This window comes from Crotalus tigris, unplaced genomic scaffold, assembly GCF_016545835.1.
Source record: "Crotalus tigris isolate CLP2741 ecotype Arizona unplaced genomic scaffold, ASM1654583v1 scf7180000017646.2482762, whole genome shotgun sequence".
NCBI classification, from domain to species: domain Eukaryota; kingdom Metazoa; phylum Chordata; class Lepidosauria; order Squamata; family Viperidae; genus Crotalus; species Crotalus tigris.
In genome coordinates, this window is record NW_024096538.1 from 722,184 (window position 1) to 741,712 (window position 19,529).

A 19,529-nucleotide genomic window follows, 5' to 3' on the forward strand; every position below is an offset into this window, starting at 1 on the left:
ACCATCATTCAATCCAACTAATCTGAACAATAATAATAATAATAATAATAATAGTAGTAGTAGTAGTAGTAGTAGTAGTAGTAGTAGTAGTAGTAGTAAAGTTGGAATGGACCTTGGAAGGGACCTTAGTCATCTAATCCAACCCCCTGCTCAGACAGGAAACCTATACCATTTCAGACAAATGGCTGTCCAGTCTCTTCTTAAAAACTTCCAGTATTGGAGCATTCACCGCTTCTGGAGGCAGGTTGTTCCACTGGTTAATTGTTCTAATTGTCAGGAAGTTTCTCCTTAGTGCTAGGTTGCTTGTCTCCTTGCTTAGTTTCCACCTGTTGCTTCTTGTCCTGCCTTCAGGTACCTTGGAAAATAGCTTGACTCCCTCTTCTTTGTGGCAGCCCCTGAGATATTGGAACACTGCTATCATGTCCCCCCTCGTCCTTCTCTTCATTAAACTAGACATTCCCAATTCCAGCTGCCATTCCTTATACACTTTAGCCACCAGTCCCCTAATCATTTTTGTTGCTCTTCTCTATACTCTTTCTAGAGTCTCAACATCTTTTTTACATTGGGGTGACCAAAACTGGATGCAGTATTCCAAGTGTGGCCTTACCAAGGCATTGTAAAGTGGTATTAACACTTCACGTGATCTTGATTCTATCCTTCTGTTAATGCAGCCTAGCACTGTGTTGGCCTTTTTGGCAACTGCAGCACACTGCTGCTCATATTTAGGTGATTGTCCACTAGGATTCTGAGGTCCCTCTCTCAGTTACTAATATTGAGCAAGGTACCCCCTATACTATACCTGTGCATTTGGTTTTTCTTGCCTAAATGTAGAACCTTGCTTTTTTCACCATTGAATTTCATTTTGTTAGATAGTGCCCAGTGTTCAAATCTGTCCAGATCCTTCTGTATCTTAAGCCTGTCTTCTGGCTATTCCTGCCAGATTGATGTCATCTGCAAATTTGATGAGTTCCCCATCTATCCCCTTATCCAAATCATTGATGAAGATGTTGAAGAGCACTGGGCGCAGAGCAGAGCCCTGGGGCACCCCACTACACACTTCCCTCCATGTAGATGTGGTTCCATTGAGGACCACATGCTGAGTATGGCCGGTCAGCCAGCTACAGATCCATCTAGTGGTGATGCTGTCTACCCCAAATTTTTCTATCTTGTCAAGTAGTAGGTTGTGATCTACTTTATCAAATGCCTTACTGAAGTCCAAGTAAATTATGTCCACAGCATTCCTCTGATCTACTAATTTTGTCACTTGACAAAGAATTTGTCCAATCTGTTTTTCTTGAATTCTCAGCAGCCTTTCATACCATTGATAAAGGCATCTCTCTGTACTGCTTCAGATGTTTGAGATGGGTGGCAAGGTGTTATGCTGATTCTCCTCCTTCCTCTAGGATGAGTTCTAGTTAATGTTGATAAGGGGAGAGTTCCAGTCTATAGCCTCTATTTTGTGAGCTGCTGCAGAGCTTGGTCTTCTGTGGCCTTTTATAAAACTTCTCCATGAGGCCACTGGGTGAAATAATTTGACTTTTGGGAGCTTCATATCTCATAATAGTTTTATATCTCTATCCTGGGCATCCTGAAAGAAACTTTGGGTGTTTAGGCTATCTGGTGTCAAGTTTTTTCTATCTATGTTTCTAGGTGAAGTGGCACTGTTTAAGATTGACCTAGTGTACAATCTGGGGGTCCTCTTGGATTTTTGGTTCCTGCTGGAAGAGTAGGTGGTAGCCATGACTAAGAGGCCTTTGCTACCTTCAGATTGTCTGCCACTTATGCTTGTTCCTGGACTGGGTTCTACTCTTTGTCACTAATGCACTTGTAACCTCCCATATGGACCATTGCAACAAAGGCTTTCCTTCAAGAGCATTTGGAAGCTTCAGCTGGTACAGAATGAAACTGGTAGATTGTAAATGGTGTTGGTTATCTGGCACATGCAATACCATTGCTTCACTACTGCATTGCTTACCAGTATGTTTCTGAATGCAATTCAAGATGCTATTTGTCACCCTGAAACCCCTTAATGACTTGGGACTGGGTTAACTGAGGCACCATCTTCTCCCAGTTATTTCTACTTGTCCAGTATTGATTGGCAGGATGGGCATGCTTCATACCCTTCAGTCAAGGAATGTCAACTGGCAGAGAACAGGAGACATGATTTCTCTGGGATACCCCCTGTCCTCTGGAATACTCTTCTCTTGAGCTAAGTTAGTACTGACTATGTTGGGTTTAAGTCTCTTTAAGGTCTGTTGCTGGTTATGTTGACATTTATGAGATATTATGTATTATAACATCTCTCAGCTGCTATATGTATTTCATTTTTCTTGTTGTATTGTGTTTTTAATTGGCTTAATTATTTTATGGTTGTTATTTGAGATAGGCAGCTATACAAATTGATTAAATAAAAAATAGTTAAAAATAAACATGTGAGCTGAGATTGGACCATCAAGCAAACTGCCAAGAATATGCTAATTTGTAAAGATAGGAAAAGAAAATTCAGTTCTGAATATAGATCTATATAAAGGGCTTTGACTGCAGAAGACAAATCATCAGTGTGTATATAGTTTTACTGTTGTTTTCTATAGAGTTTTATTTAACAAAGTCATGACTGAAAGTTTTCTGCTGAGTAAACCTGTTTGTACAATGCAATAATCTTCACAAAGGGACTAAAAATAATCCGAGTAAGTTTTTATGAATTGAAACACATAAGAATTGGTTCACATTATTGTGTGTGTATGTGTGTTTTTATGTGTATATTCAGTAAAATTTCAAACTCTGTAAACGGACCAAACAAACCAAACAATTGGGAAAGAAGGAAATATCATTAAAGAAAAAAATAAAAAAATGAGGTAGATTTTTCAATCAGAAAGAGCAGAAATTATATTTGGTGTAGTTAGTTGCTAAAGAAAATTAGGAATTTATAACTCTAAATTGATATTTCATATACAGTATGGTGGATTATTTTGGGGGGGGCTACACAACTTAGTTTTCTTTGAACTACAACATCCAATGTGTTTTTCACATGGATAATCAGCATTAGTATATTTAAGGAACTCTGGCAATCTATTCAGTTGATAAAACACAATTAGTCACTCAGAACTTATTAAGGAAGTCTCTTTAATAAAGTCAATTGAGACATATTACTTTTAATTAATGTTTTACTTCATTCACTTGGTTATTTGGTGATCAGAAAAGTAACAACTAAACAAACACCATGTCATTTGACCTTTTACCAAGCAAGGATGTTTAACTGGGAAACTGGATGCAGTACTGTAGATAATGGACCTATTATACTAATAGAGATCGGTATAATTAATGATCTAATTTACTATTAAAATCTTAGTTTTAGCAATGTATAATTCATGATCACTATGCTTATCTGGTTGTGTGATCAGCATAATCATGTTATTGGAAAACTCAATTGATTGCTTGTAAGATAAAGCAGCATTTCCTAGTTACTACTTTTTAATTAAATGTGGCAGATACAACTTGACTTATTTCAGAAATAGTGAAATGGGAAGAGAGTTATTTAATGTTCAAGAAATATTGAACATTACTGAATACTGAACCTGGTTCTGTCTCTTTTGCCTTGAAATCTTTTTTTCCTCTTATGAACATTATTACATTGGATCTTCCCTGGCTGGAGAGTGGCTTGTAATTCACTGACTTATAAAATAATTGCATTGACTGGACTGTTTTATTTTGGATTATCAAAACAATGATGCAGTGAAACAAACTGATCTTGACTTTGGGGATTCCAGCATATATGATGGTTTGAAAATCTCAAGAGAAAGGGTTGAAAAACAGGGAAAGATAGTTCCAGAAAATTGATGATATGGCATTATGGTATAAATATACTATGTTAATCCTTAGGAAAAGCATTCTATTCAAATTAAGATAATCAACTAAGAATGAGCATAATTTTTTTTTAAAAATATTTTACTTAGCAGGTTTTTATTTCTACCACTCATTTATGGGTGGCTTACAAACATTAAGAGTAATAAAAATCACCCAACTATTAAATATTAAAAATAAACTATGTTAGGAGGCCATATTGAAGCAAAATTCTATAGCTATCTAAATAACTTGCAGGGGTGAACATGTTTTCCCATCAACCTTTTTTCATATCATTAATGGTATTTTCTCTTTGATCATGTACCACCACTTTTCTTCCAAATTAAACTTCCAAATGTTTCAGCATTTTTTTCACAATGAGCATTTTTTTCACAAATGCTTTTGCATTTAGGCTTTTAGCATATCCTTTTTCAAATGTGACACCCACAACTATAAAAAATATTCCAAATGTGGATGCACTATATCTATGGTCACTGCAGAGTTAGCAGTTTTATTTTTCCTTTTTATGGTTTATCTTTCCTTTTCATGGTTGTTGCTTTTGTTGACCTATCTTTTGTAGTCCTAACAACAATCAATCAATATTATTTATTTGGCCAATCACTAGCAAAATGTAAAAAAAATAAAACATAAAGTGTGCAGCAAATAGATGCAATAATGTAATAAAGTACTTCTCTATTACTATATTAATATGTTATCCTGGTAAATCTAAAATCATAAATCTAAAATAAACTATATATCCCTAATATCAAACCAAAGTAGTATTTAAGCAAAGGTGATTACGTTAACAGTTTTATCTTCCTTTCATTGCAGCAATACAAAATTTAGGTTTAAGAGCCTGAAGAATAAGGTTCAGAGAAAATTTACCTGGAGTCCTGGGGAATTTATCTATTAGGGGCAAAATGTAGATTGACCTAATGTCCCTATAAAATTTACAACATAATAATATGTGTGAAATGATGTCAACTTCCTCATAACCACATGGGCAGATATACTTAGTTACAGGAATTTTATGATACCTCAGTGCAAGTGGAAGAAAGTTGGGTTTAGGTTCAAAGAAAGAAAGAAATTAAAGAAAATGATTCTGAGCTTAGGGAAAGTTAGATTTAGCAAATAATTTACTGGTTCTCATATGCCCTGTTTATTCAAATTCTATCATGCTTGTTAACTTCAATCTGCAACTCCATGTCCTTATTCTTTGAAAAATTAATTGCTTATCTTGATCAGAGCCTAATGATATTAAGAACAGTGAACCCATATGAATCCCACTTATACTCTGCCATCTGCTTCCAGAGTGAGTCAAAGGTATTTATTAGAAGTAGAGGTGTCAATTCAGCTGGGAAGAATTGTATTTTGAGCCCATAAATTATTATCTTCCAAGCCCTAACCTGAACCAATAGTATTCCTGCTCAAGTCTTAGCTATAACTTGTTCGGTTGGGTGCAGTTTAAACTGATCGCAGGACATTGGTTTGCACTGTTTTCTGAAACAATATCTTCACATAAATTCCTGTTTTTGCCCAAATACTTTTTCTTGATTCATGTACAGACTGTTCCGTCTCCTTCTGTATACATGTGAAGTTAGCATTTTTCCTCTATATCCATCATTTTATATTCACTTAAATTAAATATTTTCCCTTTGATTGACCATTCACTTAGTTAAATAAATATTTCAGAAGCAATGTAAGAATGTAACAATATAAAAAAGACAGGTTCTCTTACCCCATGACCCTAGATTTAAGAGTCTTTGATAAACGTGGTCAAAGACTTTTGGAAAAATCCAAGTGTAGGGTACTTCCTTTCATGAGTCTGTTAATATCTCAATAAAACCCAGACAGTTTGGTGAGGCTAGATTTATTTCTACAGAATCTGTTATTATCTCAAGCTCGATTTGTCTTCATGTGCTGCTTTTGTCTTTGATTACTATTTCTACCAATTTGCCCTGAACAGACATTAAACTGTTAATAATAGTAATAAATCCTATAAAGTATCTTGTTTTCACACTTCTCAAATAATCTATTTCACTGCATATAAATTACTTTCATATTTCACTTGACATATCTATCTCTCACTTCCATATAACAAAGCAGCAAAAAACACTTTGTTATAAATTGTCATTTTTGCTACTTTGAATAAATGTTCATTCTTTCAACAAATCACTTACTATGAACTACCATGCTATCTGCAATTGCATGTCTTAAAATTTCTGTAACCATTTTTCTAAGCTTTAAGGAATACTAGACAACCTGTGACCTCTTGGATCATATTTTCAAATATACTTCCTTACCTAATCAAGAAAAAAAATGACCCTGGGATGGGGAAAAAAAAAATCAATGGGAGTAGGAGCAACTTTCAATTTCCTGTCAGCTTCTCCATAGAACAGTGTTTCTCAACCTTGGCAACTTTACGATGTGTGGACTTCAACTCCCAGAATTCTCCAACTAGTATTGCTAGCTGGAGAATTTTGGGAGTTGAAGTCCACACATCGTAAAGTTGCCAAGGTTGAGAAACACTGCCATAGAGTTTCTTTGTGGGAAGCTGTTAGTATGGGAAATCCTTCCTTCTTTTTCCTTCCATCCATTTCCTGTTTAACACAATAATTTTGAACTTTGCTATATTAATATAACATTTATATTTCTTATCCAATCATACAGAGTATTTAACATTCATTGCAATAGTTTGGGTTCATAGCCAACAATGCATCATTTGCATAAAACCAGTTCACATCTAATGTCACCAAAAGGATTTCTTACACATATACTATTAAAAAACAAAGATTTATTAACACATTCTTCCATTACACCTTGCTCAATGTTTATACATTCACTAAGTATTCCATTTATTCTTATGTGTGCCTTCTTTCTGTCATATATATGGTACCTTGGTAGTCATTGTTAATTGATTCCATCGTACCAAAAATGATGAGTACCAAACAATTTTTTTTCACAAGGAATAATATAACGAGTCTCAAGGCAGCTGACACTGACAAGTTCTAGCTTGAACATTGAGTATCAAACAAACAAGGAGTGCTGGGACAACATTTTCATGTTAAAATGCACTGAGTACCAAATTCAATGAGTGTCAAAGCAGTTGAGTAACATGGTAGCACTGTACTGATCGTAAGCAACTAATTTTCAATTTCACAGTAATGGAAAACATTTCAGATGTCTAGCCTATCACTTGATTATGTTTTTTGTGAATCAATAAACATGCATAAAAAGAAAATCATTGCAGCAAAACTGGAAATTAAGTATACAATATTGAAATAAAAGATACTTTAATGGTATACCAATGCTACCAACACGAATGATAATTTAAGATTCAAAATTTGCATATATATTTTTGATATATGATTATTGAATTTATCTGGTAAATGTTTTTATGTAACTTTTTTTAAAAAAAATGTGACTATGTCAAAGAATAAAACTTCTGAAATCCATAGTTTTGAAATGTTTTATTAAATTATTAAATCTTACAAGAATGGAAAATTAGTGTCTAAACTTTCAATTTCCATAGAAAATTTATTTAGAAAAGGTTCTGGGTATTTTTCAAGAGATGAGCAAAATATTCAAAATATATTAGTATCACTTTAATTATAGAATTCACGGATTTTTAAAAAATCTTTTCTCCAGCTCAGAAAATCAATAACCATTGTCTATGGTTATTGAAGACTGTTCTGCCACTGCTCTATGTGTGATGCTCATAGGCTCTTGGACTGACTGAAATGCAGAAATATATTTTACATTATCAAAAGAGTTCACTAGGAAAAACTTCATTAAATCTGTTTATTCTGTTTTACCTTTAAAAAAGGCAAATTTATTTTGATTGAAAGTTAAATAATTGTAAATTGTATGTTTTAGTAACTGTGCATTTCTGTCTGAAGTAAGTAATGGCTTGAAGCTTTCTCGATTACCCAAAGTCACTAGCTGAGAAAGGTCTAAAAGGAATAAAATACAGCAGCTGTACTGTCAAAAGACCAAGAAAAGTCATCACAAGGGAGATCAATGCCATTTCCTTCCCACACATAGGTTAGTACCGTTAGTTGTTTTCCAAACTCTTTCCCTTACAAAGGGGAAACTGGAAAGTTGTTATCTAATACAGATTGTCCTTAATTTAGGACATTTATTTAGTGACCGTTCAAAGTTATGAATGTGATGAAAAAAAGTGATTTGTGATTGCTCCTTGCACTTATGCCTATTGCAGTCATGTCATTACAATTTGGGTACATGGCAACTGGCATTTATTTATGACAGTTGCAAATTCTAACGCAATTGCCATTTGCAAACTTCCCAGCTGGCTCAAGACATGCAGAGTACATGGGCGAAGCTGGATTCATTTAATACCCATGGTGACTGCAATATAAAAGGTTGTAAAATCAGATGCAACTTATGTAACAACTATATTGCTTAGCTATGAAAGTTGCAGTCCCAATTTTGGTCATAAGTCAAGAGCTACCTGTACTGCTTCAATTAACAGGTGCTTTTTCAGATAAAGGGCATCATCGTCTGCTTCAAAGCACTGATTCAGAGGCATTAACCATGCTGAATTCAGCATTTCATCTGACCCCAACCATCTAAAGGAACCTTGGAAGGAAACATGGATTCAGCCTGCAAAATCTAGACATGGCGAAAAACCCTAACAACCTCTTCAGAATATTATGCCTCAAAATAATCTCATATGACTTTGCAATATGATAATCTAATTATTTAATTAAATGTTGTAATATAGAACTTAATTCTCGGGGAATATCAATTATTTTATAAAAAATTGTCTTGCAAACAATGGCCTGAAGAACAAAATTCTTCTATCTGATCTTTCAACCAAAGGGTACAAATTATTTTAATGATGCTCTTGAATGTTTTTCTTTTGAACAATTCAGTTGGAGAAATATGGACATTTTCCCATTCCCTTTGCTGAAATTTGATTCTAACATGGGTTTGTACCTGTGTTTAATTATATTGATTACTCCTTTTTCTCCATCATTGCAAGAGGCATCAATTGTGCTGCTTCATCTCAGCATTTCTCCTTAAACTATTCACTCTGGAATTTGCAGTAGAAGAGACACTGCTTGGGGTTAATCCAGTAAAAACCACTTTCCACCTATTTATTTTGCAGCATAACAAGCCTTGTGGTAGAACTTTTTTTATCACTGAACAATTCCTGCAGCACGTAGGTAAACCATCATAATGGATTGCCTTTCTTACAAAGGTTAGTAACCTTCAGTTACTAATAGTAATCTACTAGTACAATTAATCTACTAGTATGATTAATCTAATAAAGCTTTTGAGCTTGGCATGTCAAAATTTTTTAAAAATACCTATCTGACTCTATTGACATGCAGCCCCTCAACAAACAAAAGAAAAACAATTATCTACCCCTCCATCTAGGCCACCCTGAACAGCATGAACAGCAGTACTTGGGCAGTAGTGCTCAAGGTCTGGGCCTTGACTTGAGCCCTAGCATTACTGCAGCCACTCACAGTGTGTGAGCATTGGAGAAAAGCATGATCCCTTCCCCAGGATCTGCCATGCACCTCTTATCTTAAGGTGGTGCTCTCTTTCTGTTGATTGATGCTTGCAGCTTCTTTGGAGCACACAAGGTTTTCATTCTTGAAGCAGCTTTGGAGAATGCTATTCTATGGCCTCTGAAACCTCTGAAAAACCACATAAAAGCATGGCTGTCTTATGCAACTTTTGGAAGATTCAGAGGCCATCTGCAAGCACACCCCATTCTACCACAGCCTTTATAAATTACACAAGAGCAGAGCATACTTTGGAGACTTGTGGTTGGATGTGGGTGAACACTCCTGTGTCACCTCTTTGGAACACATGTGATAGGTTCCCCATCACTGATCTAATGTAAATAGTTTGAAAAACGTGATATTCAAAATGAAGCTATGACTTTAAATGCAATAGGGAAGCCTAGATACCCAAATTTAAGTACTGCATGAAAAAAGAAACCAAATTAGAGACTCTTTTATGTCACTTACAGGTCCAAAATTTCACGGAAAAAAGTCTTTCCAGTACTGATGAGCTGCTCTTAGGCAGAGCATTTACTGCATATACTTCATTTTACAGAAAATAAGGGGAAATAAGACTTGTGGGACTGCATTCATATCATTTGCCTGATGACTAAAATGGTCCTTAACCTAATCATTATCTTTCTTATAGCTAACTTCAAATGATGAGTAGGAACTACAATTTCCTTTTGAAGTAATTTGAGCAAAAGTGCTATAATGTGAAATATGTTTCAGATCATTTGAATTCAGCAACTGTAATTAAGCTGGTGCTGCAGAAATATTTTAAATGGAGACACTTTTAACTTTCCTTAGAAACTGAGCTCCTGATTCATCTTGCATCTTTCATAAAGAGAAATGCAAATGAAGGAGAAAGATAAATAGAAATAGAAAGAGGGATTGAAAGCTTTATTTTTGCTAGTATATACAAGAGCTGTGAAGATTATCGTATTTGATTCCAAATTGCATAAGGTTGTAAGAATATTCCACTTGTTGTCAATCCCTTAACGCAACTGTGTCTTTTCCTGGGGCTGCACAAAAATTTCAGACAAGTTGCCATGGGTGTTCAAAGCACCATTTTATTACCAAAGGTAAAAGACTGCACAGATGTAGTATAGTATTACAGTGAGATCACCACATAGTAACTTTTGGTAATGTTATATTCAAGCAGTTATTCTACTGTATATGATGTTCTGTTTAAAATGCAAATCGTGAATATTTTGTCTTAGGAATTGCATGTATATCTTAATTTATTAAAATCAAACTATCATGAACTAGTTGGTACACTCTAATATTAAATGAAAGGAACAATTTTAATAAACTTGAGTGCCAGAAAATATGTTCGTGTTCTTTTGTAAAAATCAAGCTATTGTTGAAAATCATGACACTTTTGGCAAAATAGTTGTTTGAGAATTTTGGCAGTGCATATAAATAAATCAATGTAACTATGACATAAATATATTTGTATATTTACTGGAAAGCCAATGATTTCAATTTCTGTTATCCAATTATTATCTCTCTTCCTAAAGTGTAACAATAAAGGGAATATGATAGCTTATAAATTTAACATGACAATCAGAATTGTAATGAATTTCCTCTACTCTTCTTTTGTCTTCTCCTCCCAAAAGCTAACAAATATTTTATTTTTGTATGAAAACTATTCTTGAAAATTATGATTTTAATTTTGAAAATGTATGTTTTCATGTTCCATGCAATTCTCTATTTAATATATTTATCTTTATATTTATCTTTTTCCTCCAAAGCAATTGTCATTGGTCAAAAAAAAGTATATGGACTAGTTAATCAACATTCACCTTTTAAAGTTATCTACATTCTACTATATAAGAAGAATTGAACTGAACTCCTTGACTGGGAAATTTGGCTCTCTAAAATGTTACCTACTAAATAGAACTAATAGGCTTAAATGACCAGGCCTATAAGGAAAGTGGAATGATATTTAGATAGAAAAGTCTTTCCATTGGAAATGTTCAGTTACTGTTTTACAGATGTAAAATACCGCTATGTGACAAATAAACTGGATGTGGTTACTACAACTCTCCTGCGAACCACTAAATGGAGCTTATTTGTTAAGGAGTCTTACAATTATTTCTTTAGCAGTATATTTAGCATATAAAGAATTTAAATAAATTAATTAAATAAAACTATTTTCCCCCACTAAACTATAATGCCAGAAAATAGGAAAGAACTATTTTTGGGGCAATATTGAATCAAGAAATATTCTGTCCTGCTACAGAGACAAGAGTTACTTTGTAGCAATAAAACCAGATGACAAGATATCTTACACTTCGAGATCATATATATTGCTTAGTACTTTAATGATCATTAATTTTGTAAAGATGTTACAACTACCAGAAATATCAATTAAAAATAGATTGGGAAACTGAATAAAAGTCCCTGTGAGGGTACTGAATTGTCCTCATAAAAATAATATAGGCAGACATCAGGTTTGGTTAAGCAGTTAAGCTTTGCTTAAGAATATTATTGTTTTCTCATAAGAATTACTTAACAACATTCAGGAAGGAAGACAAGTTAGTTGCTTACACAATCACACACCCACACATATATACATACACACACTTTCTGTTCAAAATAGTATGTTAGGTGAGTCCAATACTGTGGTCTCGAGATTTTAGCAGTGGTTTGAAGCCTCAAAACAAATGGTGCCAGACAGGAAAAATGATTAAAAACGGATAGAAATTAAAACAAATCTTTATTCAGTCAAAGGCTAGCATACATAATCCTATACTGTTTCAGGTGAAAGGTTCTGGGAAGGAAAATTAAGAAAACAAATTCATTGGAATGGGGATGGCAGTTGAAAATAGAAAGAAGCAGGGCTTTTTTTGTGTCATAGAATGCCCAGAACGGAGTTCCAGAACCTTTTTGGGATGGAACCTTGTAGGCAAGGCGGGTTGTATGATGTGTGTGAGTTCTGGCACCTTTTTTTTTTTTTTTTACAAAAAAAGAACTGGAAAGAAGGGTGGTATCTGATCTACTTAATTTGGTTTCACAAATTGAAATATTAATATTAGTATCTTGGTAAAGCAAATTAATTGTCAAAAAATTTCTACTTTCTCAAGAGAAGATTTAATTCAGATACTGTTCAGTTACTGCATTAGTTATTATGGAATGGATCAAAGGATCCATTCTTTAGATGAAAAGTATTATATTTTACCAGTGAATCTGCAAAAAGGTTAAAGAATTGTTTAGCTAACACTTTGTGGAATAAAAAGAACAAAGCAGAGTTCCCTTTTATCAATGATACAGTGTGGCTTTAAGAAAATTCTAAATTAGCAATTTGGTGAGGCATTTCTTAAGATTAAGTGAGAATCATAACACTGATTCATTCTAGGATTAATAAAAAGCCTGTAACTTTTCTGTTTTACTCATGTATACAGAGACATAGAGAGAACAACATTACACGGTAAACTCTTTTACTACTGACCCACCAGTGCTCATGTTCTTTTACTGCATATTTTTATAGCTTGCAGATTGAATTTCCAGACTGTCATGTAGCACAGCAAATAAACGGTACGGCAACTGAACCAGAAGATTTCTGCTGCTCCCTGTTACTGTTAAGTTTTATAGTATAGTTTGTGGAGAGAAGATCAATTTTAGAGCTCTTAATGCTGCAGCTTTCCTTAGAATTATTCATACCACATGGATACAAATGTATGGTATGGAATTTAAAAACATAGTATGTGAAGCATGGAGCTAAAATAATAATTCAAAGATGAACCAATGTATGAAAATTTATAAAGCCTCTTATTCCTACAGTGTCAAACTGGGAAAATAATACTCCACTGAAAAAGTGAAGATATAATACAGCAGTTAATGTTTAAACATTAATTTTCTACTCCTTAAGCAATTAAATAAAAACACTTTAAATAAACATGCTTTTAAGTACTCCTGCAGTTTATTATGTTCCTATCTAGATACTGCTTGTAGAGCAGCAACATTGATCCTCTTTTGAGAAAGAGAGAGAGAGAGAGAGAGAGAGAGAGAGAGAAGAGAAGGAGAGAGGGAGGAAGAGAAGGAGGAAGCTATTATAGAACTTCACAGGAATTAATAGGAAATTTTCAGAGAATAATTCTATCCTGCAATTACTGCAAAAGCAGAAGACTATATTTGGGACATCCTGTCTAGGCTGTTAAAAAAAATATTGCTAACCTACCCAGTTAGGAAGTTATATAATAATCAACATTTTGCATTTTCAGATTAAAATACTTGCATAATAATCAGACATTGTTATTATTTTATTCAACTATTACATTAATTTCAGAATTTTGAACTTATAGCAGCCTTATTAAATTTTATTTCAATATTATTTAATCATGCCCTTTCTTCTGTTGCTTTTATTTGAAATAAAAATAAATAAAATTTATTTGAGGACCCAGACTGTTGGGGGCAATGTAAATATATATATACATTGCTTACTGGTGTACACAGCTTAGAGAGTGCTTTCACTTAAAGCGGTATATAAGTCTCATAAAATAAATAAATAAATAAATAAATAAATAAATAAATAAAATAAATAGATTTAACTGAGATGCCACAGAATTTTTAATGAGCTTGTTTTTTAAATAGTCTTCTGAAAATCTTCATCTTCAGTAATTTAAATTTAAATAAAAATATATAAATATTTAGTTGATCAAAGACCAACTATCAGCAAATTTTTCAACCTGAAGAGTACGAATAAGCGTAGTTTGTAAAGGATTCATAAATTGTTTAATCTGGAAATGTCAATTGCATCTTGCTTAAATTCTGATAGGTTCATCATACATTGAAGCTTTTAGATTATCTAGTTCCATGCAGCCTTTCTGTATTTGGATAAAAACAAGCATCCAAGTAGCTAGTATATCTAATAATCAGCATAAATTTAATTCAGTGTACGTTTTTCATAACTGCAGAATTAAACTAAGTTATTCTATGTAATTTAAAACAATCTCAGTATTTATACAAATATGAACAAATATTTTCATCCATTAATAAAATCAATTCCTTTTATTCTATTAAGAGGAAATATTATTCTATCAATATATTAGCAATATATATATTTATTGACAAAATTAAAGATTATAGCCAGATTTGAAAAAAAAATTGTCCTTGACTCTAATCACTATAATTTAATAAATTCTAATGAGCAAAATATTTTCCACTTGATCTTCTCCCCACACCAAATAACGTTTATGTGCATCTATTTGTTCTCCAAATACTTGGATCTTTTTCTCATAAATATATGCTTTTTCCAATATGCAATACTTGCCACCTAATATAGTATTTCTCATTTCTATATTGTTTTGAAATTAAATAAGCTTCTACAACATGTCACTCTTCAAGTGTTTTTAGCTAGCAAAATGCCAGGACAACAAAGCTACTATGTATTTGAACAAGATACCAACTTATATTATATTCGTAATTGCTTAGTATGCACACAAGAAATTGTTTACTCTTCTTAAAAGCAAATAACAATGAACAATTCCATTTTACTTATTTTTTTAAGAATAAAACATTTTTTCTGTAAATGAAGCTTTCATCATTCTTCATTGATGACATATTTGTTTTCAATATATGAGCTTCATCCAACAATTAAATGAATAATAAATTTAATGCATTTTCTATTGAGAAATGAAATTTAGTTAAAAGCTGGACTATAACCCATCTAGCTGAGTATAATTCAAAACTTGCCTTGGAATTTACTTAAAACAATTGTCTTACCATGGCATGAACCATCCACTTCTTCATAACCAACACTGCATATGCATCGTCCTAGAGGAACTAGCCAGTCCCCATCAGCTCCACAATATAACTTTGGAGTATCCCGTTCTTCAGCACTCTTCACACAAGAACCTCGTACTTCCACTAAAGAAGAAGAATCAACCCTTGGAATGGTGTCAGGAAACATAGCCAAGTTCCGAACAGTGAAAGGACACTTTTTGTAGTAAACACGGACAGAAACCAAAGCAATGCATGCTCCAATATCTTGAAAGGCAAGAAAAAATCCTTTTCGGTTTATTGGTCCCACTTCACGAACTTCTGTATTCAGTTTCAGGATGCGATCTCCCAAATCCATCTGAGTAAAACTTTCATCAGCTGCAATAGTATCAATTTTGCTGTATTGGTTTGGCTTGAATTTAATTCCATGGGATTCATCTGATTCCAGATAGTAAAGGTTGAATGTTTCTTTGCATGTCCCCAGCACCCATGGAATGCTGTTGCAGTCCCTCAGTGTAAATTTCATTTCCACATAAATTTTCTGGGCAGCATCACGTGAGATCCAATTTGTACGAAGCCAGTTGTTTTGGTTGGGTTCCATAACATTACATACCTGGTATGTGTGGATAGGACGATTATATTCATCCATTTCTGTTATAGCATCCCACTAAAAAGAAAATACATTCCATGAAAAAAATCATCATAACAATCAAAAACTGTAGGCATCTTTTATTTATATTAATTCAAAAGAGCATAATGTTGTTGATATATTAACTGTTATTAAATTGAAGAACTGTGACAAAGCTGAAATTGCCAGAAGTAGATATTAAGAATGACATTACTATCATTTCACATGGTTATTTCATTTGGGGGCAGTACTTTTTCAAAAAGCATGCAGGTACCACCCCAAATACTCTGTGGTAGGTTCAGAAAGTAGATTAATTGTCTTTCATTAATCTGGGTGGTTGTTTGCTCCAATGCTTTCCCTTCAGGGAACATGAAACACAATTCATCAGGGTCACTTCAAATTGCATTTTTGTTTTGTCTTTTCACCATAGTAGCTGCTTTTTAAAACAACGTTGGCAACATTCCCAAAGTAATTCTCAGTAATCAGTGAGCACATCTCTGCTTGGTCCATTCTCAGCCTCAGTATTCAGCCCAGGATCAAAAGTTTAAGGATGTGTTGCATGTCTAATATTTTAATAATACATAGACATGGTTATTGGTAGAGTGCCGGGAGAGAAGAATCTGACATTATTTCCAAGGACAAAGGAAGAAAGATAATATACAACCATTTTATTAATAATCTTATAGTAAAAAGAAAAGAAACTATTTAAAATAAAGCATATTTTAAGACGTAACTCAAGAAAATAAGACTGTTAAATGGAAGATTTAAGATTGGAACAATATATATTTGCAAAAGAAATAAAAATATATATGAAAGTAATGGAAATTCAAAAATAAACTGAAAGAGGATCAAATGGGAACAGGAATAAAAATAACGGTAAAATAAATCTGTCAAAATCCCTATCTGCTATAGAAACTGCCATCATTCATGACAAGAGTCTGGACAACAGTGAAGTTAAATAAGTATAGGTGAAAATAAGATCTATCTTCACTTCATTTCTTTTCACCTATCCAAAAGAATACAAATGGAGATATCAGTAATGGACTGAGTGCAAGAATCATTCTGATTTCAAGACAGATTTGTTGATCAGTGAAGACATTATGTTTCTTTCTCCTATCTTCAACAAGGCATAAAACACCAGCAAGTGATAAGTCTATTGATACAGGTTCTGCAGCCCAGTTATCTTTAGTGCAGTGAAATTCATAGTGCTGAAGCTTGGCTGAGGTTTTTATTACATTTATCTCTTCAATCTGTAGAAAAGGTAAATTCAAGATGATTGGGGGAGACCAAATATTGATCCTATTTTTTTAAAAAAAAGGGGGGGTGGAAGGAAGGGGAAAGGAAGATACAGAAAACTACAGATTAACCTGTGATGATTCTAGAAAAAAGTATTTAGAAACTGATCTGTAGATACATTGTAAACAATGCAATAATTACCAAAAATTAGTATGATTTTATCATGAACAATTCTTGCCAGAGTAATGTAATTGCATTCTTTTGACTGAGATTTTTCTAGCAGATTGTGAGAATGCCCCACAAATAATATATCATAACTTCAGTAAAACATTTGACAAAGAACTCCAATAAATACTAATTTCTAAGTTATTAAGTTGGCTCTATGGTATGACAATTATGTATGTAACTGGCTTGAAAATAGCTGAAGGAATTCCAGTTTATTAAATCTTGACTATGTGAAGGTTGATACATCTAAAACAAAATATAGCCTAGTTCATGTCTTCATTGCACATACTATCTTTTATGCGTATAAGGAGAAATCTGGTTTATACTTAAAAGGGCCATGATAAGTTGATCTTTCCTATTTCCATGAAAAAAAAATCTGATGTCTTCACTGCTATACCTGGAAACAAATTACAAATTTATGATCTAAAAAATAAAGAGTTTTGTGTGATCTTTGTGAAGGGCAATTCTTTCTGGATACTGACAATAATGGACCAAAACAAAAATCTGTTCACAAATGTTAACTCTATGTTATCTGTTATTAAACTTTGTAGCATTTGTAGCATTTTAGGGTTTTTTGAAATGTGCTTGACAAAAATAGAATAATTTTTTGTTGCAGATTTCAGATTAATGTATTTTAAACAAAATCACAACTGTGTCATATAAATTATTATTACTAATATAACTATAATGAATTTATGTTAATGTACTGAAAAATCATTCAAGTTATATCAAGTAAGAGGTTTTGCCAATAGGACTTCATAGCCTATGGAAGTAAAAATGTTCATCCATATTTCTTGTACCATAAACTTCTAAACAGATTCTGTTTCATAAAATCTAAATCTAGGTTTTATAACATTAGCTCCTAATGTTAGTTGCCAAGATGCATTTTTTAGTTGACAAAGGATAATGCACAGGTCTGTATTTTATTATCTCTTGAAACTTTATTGTGATGCTTATTTTTTTAAAAGACTAATGTTCCTTGTTTTATATTGTATTTGTTTTAAAATATCTAAATATATGTAGAATCTCTATGCTTAAAAGTAAATTTTTCATACATGAATCATCAAAGCAATCATGTTTTTGTAAGGGGAAACTTTCTCCAGCCTGGCACTCCCCAGATACATTATATTTCCTAAATTTCCAGCTGACAGTTCTGGAAAGTGTAGTTTAAAGCATTTAGAAGGCACAGTTGGAACACAACTATTTTTCAGAACTTAACTGATAACTCATTACAATAACTGAAAACCAGACAGTTTTCAGTTATTGTATTGACAGTGACAATCAGTCTCTTGCCACTTTTCAGAAAGAGAAAAGGCACTTGATCTGTTTTCAAGAGATAAAAAATGTATTTCTCAGAAATGTATGATTTTTTTTTAGTAAATTTTTTCTGAAGGAGGAAATAAATTTATATGAATAAAATATTCATAAATATTTTATGTTATGCTCTCTAGAATTGGAAATAACTAATCCTGATCATTTTTAAAGTTTGTAGCCAATAATTCTTCTTCTAAGAACTGTTAAGAAGTTGTGCTTGTTAAATGTGGATCAGCCACTTTTTACTAATCCTTCTTATGATCGCTTATTTCATCCATATCTTCAGAAAAATCTGTTTTTGAAGCTTATAAAGTTAGATTTATTCCATATTATCTTCAAAGTCTTCATGGTCATTTTCTCTTATATATTGAGTTAATAATGTCACATAGATTTTAGAAGGATCATTCTAATGCCTCCAGTCCCTAAAGAATATTTTTTTAAAGGTCTACACTGTGAAGAACTGAGTAAACCCTGTGAAATGCTAATATGAAATTCAGAAATGATGTTTTCTGGAGGGCATTAGATTAGGGAAGACTGAAATAGATTTATAGCTATTTCTTAAATGTATTTAAGAATGGAGGAAATAAAAAAAATTTCACAAGGTTGAACTATCCAGAATAATGCTCTCTGCTTTTGGCAAATAAGTGAGTCATTTAAAAGAAGACATTCAAAAAGGTTTTTTATTTTATTAAAACAACAATAATTAGAGGAGACTTGAATGCCACTTAATAGTTTAGATTTTGACAGTTTAATTGCAGTATCTTTTCTTGCTGCAGGGATTGCTGTTAAAGCCAAAAGTTGCAACATGCTTTGTGTTCACCTTAAACCAAAATAAAAAAATGTTCCCAATATAACTATTTCCATTAAATTCTATAAATATTCACTTTGAACATTTAAATGTAGCTATAGTAATAATAAAGTTTGCTGCATCACAGCATAACAAAATGCATGGATTCATTTATACAGATAAACACCAAAACTTCCTTAACTATTTCTATGGATATTTATTCTTGCCAAAAATG

General features: G+C 32.9%; 1 protein-coding gene across 2 annotated transcripts in view; it reads right to left on the reverse strand.

Moving 5' to 3' along the window:
- Positions 1 to 19,529, reverse strand: part of EPHA6 (EPH receptor A6) — a 429,534-nt gene that overhangs the window by 283,175 nt on the left and 126,830 nt on the right. For both annotated transcript variants that reach the window (XM_039335687.1, XM_039335688.1), the window contains exon 3: positions 15,108 to 15,771. In XM_039335687.1, coding sequence (XP_039191621.1) covers positions 15,108 to 15,753 — 646 coding nt within the window. In that variant the 5' untranslated portion in view covers positions 15,754 to 15,771. The remainder of the gene's footprint in view (positions 1 to 15,107; positions 15,772 to 19,529) is intronic.